This window comes from Urocitellus parryii, chromosome 13 (assembly GCF_045843805.1).
Source record: "Urocitellus parryii isolate mUroPar1 chromosome 13, mUroPar1.hap1, whole genome shotgun sequence".
NCBI lineage: Eukaryota > Metazoa > Chordata > Mammalia > Rodentia > Sciuridae > Urocitellus > Urocitellus parryii.
In genome coordinates, this window is record NC_135543.1 from 69262503 (window position 1) to 69274376 (window position 11874).

General features: G+C 51.6%; 1 protein-coding gene across 1 annotated transcript in view; it reads right to left on the reverse strand.

Moving 5' to 3' along the window:
* Positions 1-1769, reverse strand: part of Shc3 (SHC adaptor protein 3) — a 79435-nt gene extending 77666 nt beyond the window's left edge. The window contains exon 1 of the mRNA XM_077792217.1: positions 1597-1769. Coding sequence (XP_077648343.1) covers positions 1597-1769 — 173 coding nt within the window. The remainder of the gene's footprint in view (positions 1-1596) is intronic.
* Between the last annotated feature and the right edge of the window lie 10105 nt (positions 1770-11874).

Below are 11874 nucleotides of genomic sequence, written 5' to 3' on the forward strand. Positions count from 1 at the left end.
CCTCTGACTTGTGCCAGCATCCATCCGAGGCCCCAGAGCCCAGAGGGGGAGCATCCTCTCCAGCCCTCCCCACCGAGAGCCCCCTGCCACAGGAAGGGGCGGGGGAGACAGCCCCATCCACCCTGGGCACAGCCCACCTCCCCAGGCCCCCGTCCAGCACATCTCTCCTGGATGCTTCAGCCCAGAGCACAGGAAACACAGTCCACATGACACTGAGTCACAGGCCTGAGCTCAGCAAACCCTTCTGTAAGGAAGGTCTTTGTGTCCACCAGCAGGCCTTTCTTAGAAACAGGAAGTCATTGTTGGGCAAGAATCAACAAACTTGGCACCGAGCAGGTTGGTCTTCCACACAGATCTTGGGGTGGCCTTCTTAGCGGTGGGACACATTTTCTGTTGCTCCTGGCTGTGGAGCTCACGGTGGACCCCCAGCAGGAGGGGCCCTCACTTCCTTCCTCCCGCCCGGCTGATGTGGAGCATGTGAGCAGCAGCAGAGGCTGCAGGACTAAGGCAGAACCTGTCACCCACACAGCTCTTTGGTGGCAGCCCACTGTGACGGGAAAGACCCCCGAGGCGTGGGGCATGGACACGTGGCTGGGCCTCTCTGAGCTTCAGAGCCCACGTCTGTCACCGTGGAAAGCTGTCATCCACTGCTGAGGCCGCCTGCAGGATTCAAGGAGGCGACCCGCGTGCCTGGGTCGGCGCCATGCCTGGCACGGGACGCGTGCTCAGGGAAGGGTGACCTTGCTCTCTGAGGTCACGTGGACACTTACCGACCAAGGGCACAGGGGGTGGGGTGGAAGTCTTTTATGTGCTCTGGTGAAGTCCCTCGAACCCAGTGCTGTTAAAATATCATATCTGTTAAAATCGATTTTCAAAACCCACATCAGGGAGGAAGAGCATTCTGTGTTGGCTCCTGATGCTGTTGCTTCCTCTAGCAAAATGTCATTGCCGTGACTTTGATCCAGTAGAGTCTGAGCTCCTGGTCAAAATGCACCAGGGATTATCGGTTTATTTTCTCCACTCCAGCATGGAAGTCAGGTGCTGGTCCCAACTGGGAGCTGTTCAGATTGGATCCTGGTCCACCCCGAGGGGTGGACGAGAAGGGACAGAAATAAAAACAGTGGATTCAGGCAAGACTGAGGGGCAGTGGATAGGTCCTCACGTCCCACGGTGCCTGAGTGCCCGGGCCTGGCCAGCCCCCCACAGTGTCCAATCTCCCTCCCTCACACAGGAGCACGCGGGGGCATCAGAGGAGCCGCTGCGCCTCACTGAGGAGCTGGGTCTCTGAGAGCCCCTGAGTCAGGGCACCGGGCGGGGGATCCATGCCCGGGCCTGACCCGGTGACTTGTTCAGCCAATAGAGGTGGCGGCTCTTCTCAGCCTGTATAAGGGCTCTGGGGCTTCCTGTGAGCCCTGGGACTAGCCTTGGGGAGGTTCCCTCTTGGGACTCACCACCTCCCAGTAAGAAGCACAGCCACCTGGGGAGAACCTGCGGGCCCTCCCTCCGGGCACCAGAGGGAGCTTACCACCAACCCCTCCTGCCAGGTGCACGGACGAAGACAGCCACCAGACAGAGCCTCCGTGCGGCGGAGCCTACCGGGGGGGGACCTGAGCGCCATCTGCCTGCACCAGAGACCCCACGTGAGGGTCGCCTGGCCGAGCTCGGTCAGCCCCGGCCCCGTGGGAGAGATGAACACGTGGCTGTTGGACGCCACTGAGCTTCCGGGAGCCTTTATGTGCTGAGCTGGACAACAGAACAGTCGGATCCATGTTCCCGCTGGGGGACATCTTGTCCTGCAGGGCGAAGCCCACCAGGCCCTCTGCAGGGACCACTGACACCCCCCTAGGAGGGAAGGCCGAAGTCCTGCGTCACCAAGGCCACTGCACTCTTGCATAGTGATATTACAGAGTGGTGCTGGGGTGGGAACCCAGGGCCTTGTGCAAGCGAGGCCAGCACTCTACCAGCTGAGCCACGTCCCCAGCCCACACTGCTTCTTTAAAGAGAAACGCAGTTGCTTCCCGGTGATGCTCTTTTGCAGAAGCACGAGAAGCAGATGGTCCATAAGCACTTAGCTCACGTCCTCGGTGCCGGCCCCAAGCACCAAGAACTGCTAGGGCTGACATCACACTCTCAGAACTTGAGGTTTCTTGCATTTCACTCTCAGAGAGTTTATGTCCTTGAACAAAATGCTCGGGAGGCCTTTCGTACTTCTCTCTGGGCACAGTGGTGCACACCTGTAATCCCAGAGGCTCAGGAGGCTGAGGTAGGAGGATCGCGAGTTCAAAGCCAGCCTCAGCAACCTGGCGAGGCCCTACACAACTTAGTGAGACCAATGTCTCAAAATAAAAACGTGGAAAAAGACTGGGGATGTGGCCCAGTGGTTAGGGCCCTGGGTTCAATTCCCCGGTATAAAAAAGAAAAAAAAAAAACAACTTCTCTCTGACCCCAGAAAGAAATGTGCATTCCCTGACACCCCTGAGCTCACCACAAGGGACGTCGCAACACAGGATCGGCTCCCTCCCCCCACGAAAAAAAAACAAAAAGCACCAGTCACTTTCAACCAATGTCTCCCAACCAGAAATGTTAAAGCCCTGTTCTGGAGGACCCAGGGAGGGTGGAGAGGGGAGATTAGGAGATTCAGCCTTTGGGGTGGCATCCTGGATCACACCTGGCTGGGACTGGTGACTGCCAGGTCGGGTCCTGACCGCTGGTCACCAGCTGGTCCAACCAAGATCCCCCCACCCCAACTCGTCTGGGCCCCAGACAGAGAACGGTTCAGGAGGTGTACTTCCTCCGAGGCCTGAGCTAGTGTTGCCCAAAACCAGGACGGGGAGTAGAAGGGTGGGGTTGACCAGTCCACCTCACGCCGCGCCCCTCTTAGAGCCTGGATCCTCCTGGTCCCCCAGACCAGCAGATACCTCCCTGTGCGGTCATGGCTGGCTCTGCCCTTTCACATATGAAAATGAGCATTTCACCCAACACGAGCCAGACGCCAATCCCAGGGGACACAGAGACACATTTCCAGTGTGGCAACTCAGGCTACATGTGTCAACAGCAGTGACTGCACCCTAGATTTATAGGCAGCGTCTACCCATGAAGTCTGCCCTGGGGACCCGTCAGCTAAATGTTTCCCAGATAGTTTTCTGCAATATTTAATATCCTGTCGCTCCCCAAACTACTTTTAAAAAATTTAAAGACAATACAAAGGCTCGCAACCAGAACATATGCAAGAATTATGTTTTGATTACAAGCCAATGCCTTTATATCTCTGAAAACCATTTCATGTTGCCAGGAAAGAAACCTTTTCAACCACATACACACATGCATATGTTCAATGTCTTGGAGGTTCCTTAACAAGTTGTTTGGCTTGCAAATAATTATCGAACTGAAATATTTTTATAATTATGAGCATTGAAAAAATGTTTTCAACTCACTAAAGGATGAGTAGCACTTCACTAAGTTTTCAGTAAGCTTTAGAGAAAGGCAGACCACAGAATCAAGACCTCTGTGATGATAGAAGATGGACCAAAAGTAAAATAAAATACATGCCCAGCCTGGCCAGGTCCTTCTCCCAAGTAGGAGCACCATAGAGAAACATGGACTGATCCTCTTGTTCCTTGGAGACGCAGAACTGGGGTGAGATGATGGTGCAGGCGCAGTCTTCGCAGAGCAAGATGCAGGTGAAGGTGGATGAGGGTGATGTGTGCCTGCCGGCCCTGAGGATGCTCACCTGGACCAGGGCGGGTGGTCCTCTTCCAGCAGAACAACTCCTACTCCGAGAGGGACTGAAGTGCAGACAAACTGTGAAGTCTTTTGCCCTTGGTCCAGCGATGTGGAAGGAGGGGGACAAAGGCAGCCCTGGTCCACAGCAGAACTGCCACGTGCAAGCAGCCTTCGTGGCAGGAGTTAGAAATTGGCGTGACTTGCACTTCAGGTCCTCTCCGATGCCTGGGGTCCAAAAGCTCCCAGGAGAGGTGCTAGAGGGTGCTCTTTCCCATCCCCTGTGAGCGGGACCAGATTCGCGGCCCTGCCTCCGTCCTCCCAAGTTTATATGAGCAACAGCGGCTTTCTCCTTTTCAAATTCATCCTGATCCTGTCCTGAGCCCCAAAACGGCCAGGGGCTGCTAAACCAGCAAGGGCTCTTCCTGCCCAAGGCACCAGGGATGGAGGGAGCCCGTGGGAGCCCACAGCCAGGGTCCTGAGCCTGGAAACAGCCCGCCACGTGTCTTCCCCCAAATTCCTAAGTCGAAATCCTCACCTCCAAGGTGATGGGGGAGGAGGTGAGTCCTTCCAAAGGGCAGAGCCTGTGGACGGGATTGCTGCCCTTGTGAGGGAGGCCCCGGAGAGCAGCCTGCTCTTGCCCCCCACGAAGACACAGGAGGTGACAGCTGTCCACAGGCTGGACCAGAGCCTTGGCCAGAGCCCCAGCCTGCTGACAGCTGGCTCTCAGACCTCCAGGGTCTAGGGTTGTGGGAAACAAATTTCTGTTCCTTACAAACCACCGGTGGCTTAGAACTTTGTCTAGCCACCCGAATGGACAGCGCCTGATCCCATGACTCAGGGAACAACCCAGGGATCCCATGCCACTACTAAGAGGACAACCTGCAGAAAATAAATCAGAAGAGGTGAAATAAGTCAGGTACAAATAGAAGACCTGTGCCCAGCAGGAGCTTGGCAGGTTGGATTCATTCAGGCACATCAACTCAACCACATAATAACAAGCGTCAGATGCCAGAACTTCAAGTCATCAAGAGGTTGGGGACCTGGGGAAAGCAGGTAGGACATTGCAAATGAGAAAATAATAAAAAATTATACTATGCTTGAAAGGAAAGTGACCACAACACTCGGAGCAACCAAGAGATCTTTATGGCAGCAGTGCAAAAGAGGAGAAAAAGAGAGAGAGAGAGAGAGAGAGAGGGACCCGGCAGGAGGGAGTTTTTATAGCCCAAATCTGATGGGGTCTCTGGGTCTGCAAGCTGCCTGTTGGCACAAGGGGGGTTATGTGTTCGGCCTGGAGCAGGGGGTTGAGTGTTCAGCCTTGAGCTGGGCCTGGGGCGTTTGGGCTTGAAGCAAACAGGTGATAAAGAGCCAGACAGAGGGTTTGAGAGGCCAGGTCATCCTGCAGCTAACTTTGTGTGGCCTGCCCTGCAGACAGCTGACTCAGCCTGTCCTGCACCTAACAATGCTAGGATTACACATTTTTTTAATTTTAATTATCCATGCATTTCAATCAGTGATACATTCGTGTGATTCAAAGACCTGTCAGGGCACAGGGAACACCGCAGAGTTTCCCCTGTTGCCTTGGAGACGGTGCCCGGACACCATGAGTGACCCGCCTGGCTGTGTGGTCGCAGGTCTCTCCATCACATGAACATAGCAGAGCACAGGTAACCGGCCGGCTGACAGGGGACACTGAGGTCGTCCCCAAAGTTTCACTTTACGCACAAAGCCACGTCACCTTGCACAAGTCTCTCTGTGGAAACCGCAGGTGGGATGGCACTTGTTATTTCAGTAGGGAACGCCAAGCTGCCCTTCTCGGAGGGTGCCCCCTTTTAAACTCCAACCGGAAAGAAACGAGAAGACTTGTTTCTCTGGGACTCCATGATAGCCTGTTTTTCAAACGTTTTACAACAGTATTTCCTAATCGGGGGGCTGGGGATAGGACATGCACAAGGTCCTGGGTCTGATCCCCAGCACCAGCAAAAACAAACCAAGAACAGTCTCCCTTACACCTGAAGCAGGCACAGGGGAACCCACTCATGTCATGTCCTTGCTTCTGTCCAGCTACCCCACCCACCCACCCAGGACAGGTCAAAGGACAGGTCTGTGCTAAGTGTTAGAAGGTATGGCCCAACAGCTCCCCAGATGGGTTGGGCCTGCGCAGACCCGCCTCCCACCGTGCATGGACACTGGACGGTCTGGTCCTTCCCAGCACTGGCCCTTGTGGGTTTTATTCCTCACACTAGCCACTTGGTCGCTGTGTAGGATTGCATCACTCTGGGGCTCCTCCCTGAGGAGGTTGAGCCCCTTTTCATGGGCGTAAGGACATCTGGGGCTCCTTTACCAAGGAGTGCCTATTTTTCTGGTGATGTTTTTTGGGGTGTGGGGGTCTTTATCTGTGTATAAGGGTCCTTTCCGTGTTTTGGCCACGAGTTCTTCTCCAGATCGACGTGTGGCAGATACCTTCTTCCTTCCTGAGGTTTCCTTTCTCTCCAGTCATGTCCTCTTTGGAGAAACAGGCTTTATCCTAAAGGAGTTCTGCAAGTTCCTCAGATACACCTTTTCTGTCTGGTTCTAAGAAATGTTTGTCTGCTCCAAGGTCATGCAGATGTCCCATTTCCTCCAGAGCTTTATTAGTTCTGCCTTTTGTATGTGGAACTGTCATTCATCTGCAATTCATTGTGAGTTTAAAAGGAGGTAGGAGTCAAGGCTAGTTCTTTTCACATGGATATCTAATTGAATAAGTGCCACTTAATGGGGAAAAATTTTTCCCTCTGTAAAGCAGTGACTTTTTTTTTTTTTTGCATGAATCAAGTGACTGGTGCTGTCCCTAAATAACTGTCCCTAAATGAGATTTCTCATTACACCGATCTGCTTTTGCAAATACCACACTTTCTTAATCTCTCTGCCTTTCCAATGGAGCTTCCCCTGCCCAAACAAAAACCTGTCTTTCACTTTTATTCTGCTGTGAATTTCCTACATCAGTTTGCCAACTTCCAAAAAGTATAACTAATTAATTTAAAAAAAATACTTCTCTTTAAAATTGTCCATCTACCTTTAATTTGTATATTTCTTCTTTTGAATGAGGTAAAAATCTCATTTTATGCACTTAAAAGCTGTTTGTCTTCCCTCCTTTGAGAACTATTTATTAATATTTTTTACTTCTTATCCTTTAGGGTAATTGGTCTTTTTGTTGTTGATTTGTAGGAGTTCTTTAGAAATTGGGAAAATTAACCCTTCGTATATAATATGAGTTGCAAATATTTTCCCAGTTTTTCATTGGTCTTTTGACTTGACTTGTGCTGAGTAATTGCCCACATCATTTTATTTTATAAGAATGTCAATCATTCCTAGGTCTTATGTCTTTCTTAGAAAGAGCTTCCTCACTCTGTGTTAGTCCAATTGGGCTGCTATAACAAATAGAGTATAGACTGGGTGTTTTTTGTTTTGGGGTGTGTGTGTGTGTGTGTGTGTGTGTGTGTGTGTGTGTGGTGCTGGGGATTGAACCCAGGGCCTTGTACATGCAAGACAAGCACTCTACCAACTTTGAGCTACATCCCCAGCCCCAGACCAGGTGGTTTATAAGTAACAGAAATGCATTTGTCACGGTTCTAGAGACTGAGTCTCCAAGATCCAGGTGCCAGAGGATTCCGTGTCTGATGACCGCCCCCTTCCTGGTTCAGACATGGTGACTTCTAACTGAGTTTTCTTGTGGGGGCAGGATAAAGGAAGCTTCTGGGGCTTTTAAGGACACTCATCTCATTCATGAGGGCTCCACCCTTCCCACTGAGCTTCCGAAGGCCCAGCCTCCTGAGCCATCACCCTGGATCAGTTCTAACACCTGAATTCTGGGGGAAGACAAGCCTTCGTGCCCACAGCATATTCCAAGATTATTTCTACAATTACTTTTAAACTTGCATTCCTACTAAGAAAATAAGAATGGCCATTATCCGAGAAAGATGGGATCACTTGTGAACAGTCTTTCAATGGTCTCTCTCCTGGGGTATTGTTATACACTATTGCAGATGGTCATATTATTTTAAAATAAATGTCATGGCCAGAGTGTCGTAATATCAGTGCTTCTGGAATGTTCCAGAGCCATGTCACCAGCAATGGCATGAACTTTCCACGGCTGAGTGATGACTCGGCTTCAAAGTCCTCCCCCCCCTCCCCCCACAGGCCACCAGAGTACTGAGGTGACTTCCCCAGAGATAATGATCATTATCCTTTTTCTAAGTAAGGGGTTGAACCCAGGGGTTCAGACTGCTAGTGGATCTCACTGCCCCTCCCAGCAGGTGCCATGGGCTGTCTTTATTGTAATTTGGGGTTCCTTCTTGTAGCGAGCTCTGCCCCCCCCCAGCCCCCGCCACCAGCCAGGCCCACGAAGCTCAAAGTCACCTACTTGGTCTTTCCAGGAAGCACCACACAGCACCTGGCACAGATGCCACTCTCTCAAGCAGCCCAGAAACCTGTCAGTTTCTCAGACACCCACCCCCGGGGCAGCTAGAGCTCCAGTCACCCTGGAACAGCAGCAAAATCAGGAAACGGGAGTCAGCCAGAGCAGGGCCCACGTCAGTCCAAAGCGGTCACTCACTCCAGCCTGGGCCATCTGCCTGAGCCGGCATCCTGGGTGGATGAGCCTTCGGGTCTGTGGGGACCAGCTGGACCTCCAAGCTGGCTCGTCCAGGTGGGTGGCCTCAGCCACAGGGAATGGCCACTGGACTGGGACACCCACGTGGGGCACCACCTGGGCAGCCGCCACCCACCATGGGTACTGCAGGCCAAGTGGCCCTCCCCCTGCCAGCTCAACACAGCCCCTCAGGGACTGTCCCAGTGTCTGCCAGGCCCTGCGCACTCAGAGGTTTTCTAAGAAGGGCTCTGGCAGACCTTCCCTGGGGAAATTACAGAGCAGCCCCCGGGAGGCTGCCTCCAAACAGCTCTGCATTTTCTGATTCATGTACCTTTGACCACTTCCTGTTCTTCTCAGCACCACAGAAAATACCTCCCTAATTTCTGCTGTGGCTCCCGCAGTAACTCAGAAAGAAAGCCAGACTCTGCAGACCAAGTGGCCACCGCTGGCCTCCCTCATTTCAAACTGCACACTTGAAAGAGTTAGGGAATGGGGTGGATGCATTCTGGGCATCCTGAAAAATCAGCTGTAGGAATACTAGAGGGCGACTCATTAATTAACCCAGGGCCCCAAGCCATCAGGCTGATACAAAGATTCAGCAGCAGACACCTTTGCATTTGCTAATGAGACTCAGGAATGCTAAGCCTCTGGTGGCCCTTTGCTGTGTCGGGTCTGGATGTGGTCTGTGTGTTGGAGATTGGACCCCGGGGGTGGTGTCTGGGAGACAGTGGGATCTGTAAGAGGTGGGGCCCAGTGGGAGGTCCTCGGGTCTTGGGCTGGCCTGAGGCTGGCCCCTGAATCTCATGCTGGCTTTATGCTTTGAGATGTCATCTCTCCCTCTCAAATACACTCCTGCTGTGATATTGTCTACTATGACTTCCTCACCTCCTCACCAGAGACCCAACCCGTGGGGCCACCGGATCTTGGACTGTCTAAAACTGTGAGCTGAATAAACTCCTTTTCTTTATAAAGTCAGCCTGTCTCAGGTGTTTCAGTGTAGCAATGAAAAACTGACTAAGGCACCTTTTAAAGGATGGGGAAAGCCTCATCGGAGAGCATCCCTAGGGTTGAAAACTGTCCGTGGATGATCAATGTGAAGTCTAAATGCTAACTGACATTTCCACACAGTTTATCCTGAAGCATCAGCAAGACTAGTTTCTAAAGGTCATTCTTCTGATCAAGGAGGCAATTTCCTGTTCCAACCAGAGACACATTTGATTAATTTAAATTTAAAAATCACAAAATTTTTTCATGCAAACCTGATCTGGGAGGTCCAGGGGCACTCAGCTCTTCTCTCCAAGTCTCAGTACAGTGAGCAATTCTAGTGCAAATGAACTTGGGGATACCTATGGGCTGCACCCCATTGGCACTAAATGAGCCCAGCACAATTGCTATCCCTGGAGTGGCAGAAGTATTTCCCAGAGCATTTGGATTAACAAATCTAGTGGCCGCTGGTGGTTCCATGGGCTGGACTGTCCCCTGCAAGTGGACTCTCAAAGTATGTTCCCTGGGCCAACAGCATCACTTGGAATGTGAAGAAATACAAACTCCCTTCTGGAGAAGGCTGCAGAATAAAGCTCTCCCAGGCCAAGGCCCAGAGACTGAGTTTTCACAAACCTCCAAAATGTGGCGATCCTTGCTAAAGTTTAAGGACCACCGGCCTCTAATCATCCTGTTTCATCTGCCACACACTCAAGTGTCTCTGAGCTCAGAGTACAAACCAAGGACCCCAAAGAAAAGCTCACTCTGGCTGTATCCGTCAGGATTCTTCAGGACACAGGGTGAATACACAGGGAATTGGTTCATGCAATGGTAGAGGCTGACAGGTCCCAAAATCGCAGCGTGGACTGGCAGGTCGGAGTCGATACTGCCAGGATCCATGATACCGCAGTTCCCACCTGAAGGCTGTTCACAGTAGAACTAGCAACAGTCAAAGTACAGGCCCAAGGTCATGGGGAGGAGAACTGTCTCCTCCCAGAGAAGGTCAGCCCTTTCTTCTATTCAGAACTTCAATGAGTTAAATGAGGGGGACATTCTGTGTTCCTCAGAGTCCACTGATTTCTATATCAGTCTTATCCCAAAGTCCCTCATCGAAATACCCACAATGTCTGACCAACTATCTGGGCACTGGTAGTCCAGTCAAGTTTACACATACAATTAATGGACTAATTAATGAACTACTTAATTAGTTGATACAGCTAACATTAATTGGTAGGACCATCACTCCAATGCTCATACCCAGCTGGTGGGGGAGCAGGGATTAGAAACCAGGATTGGTATCCTGGCAGCTGCTGCCCCACATCACCAGCAGCTTATTTAGGATAGCTTCTCTCTTCCGGGCCACTGTGGTGGCGAGGAAGGGACAGCTTTGTGGTAAGGGCTCAAGCTGTGCCTGGAGAGGATGCGGAGCTCCAGCCCTCTCTGCCAAGCACCCTGGGCACGGTTCTGCCCACTAGTCTGCAGGCATTTTCCACCACTCTGAGATCAGAGTGCAAGATGCAAATGTCACTAGAGACCAAGTGGAGTAAGTGCTGAGGTTCCCAGACCTTCAAATGTAGCCCACTTGGTTGGAACTTCTTTCAGTAAAACCAAGACTGTCTAAAGGCCCCAACCTGGCCTCAGGGTTGCAGCTGTCCAGGTCCCTGGTGCAGATGACAAGTGATAAAGGCTGCAGTCCTCCCTCAGGGTGCACAGAGGATGGTTCCAAGACTCTGCCACACTCCTCGGATACCAAAAGCCTCAGATGTTTCAATCACCTCTAGATCACTGATAATACCCCAGACAATGTGAATGCCATGGAGATAATTGCCAGACTGTGTTGGTTAAGAGAATAATGACCAGGGGAGAGGGGAAAGTCTGTACATGTTCACGACCAATGCAACGACTATCAGAAGCCTAACTACATTTTTGATGCTAGGTTTATTGGCTCCTGGGATATGGAGAACACCATCACGCCTCACCCAGGGCCCTCATAAGATTCAAGTTCCAGATGGAACTAAAAACTCTCCATTCGTTCTTTTTGTAAGTTCATTAATTTTTGGTTAACTTAATTTTCAATGCTTGGTTCCAGTTAATTAACATTCAAATCAGCTTCAGCCAGGTCAGAGATTTGCAGAAAGTTTCACAAATAGCCCAGGTCTGAGAGTCCATTTGCCCTAGAGGGCAAGAGATTCCAGCGATACTGCTGGCTGCAGCCCAGAGACCCAGTCCCACAACAGCCAAGAACAAAGAGATTCTGACTCTGAGCCCCAGGCTGATTCACCTCGAGTTTGCATAAATTTACATATCACCTTGTAGCAGCCCAGGGCCTGGCCGAGCCCGAGGACCCCTGAGCGCAGCACTCAGACTAAAGGAGATTAGGGGTTGATTTTGCTGATAACGTCACAGTTTAGAAAGGTGGACGGTAGCTTTGATGGAAGTCCTGAGCCCTGGGGGGTGTCCTGCAGCAGGGAGCAGCTACAGGTTCTGGGGGTTCAACTGGCAGACTAGCCCCCTCACCATTCCCTGATCCCACCCTTGAGGGG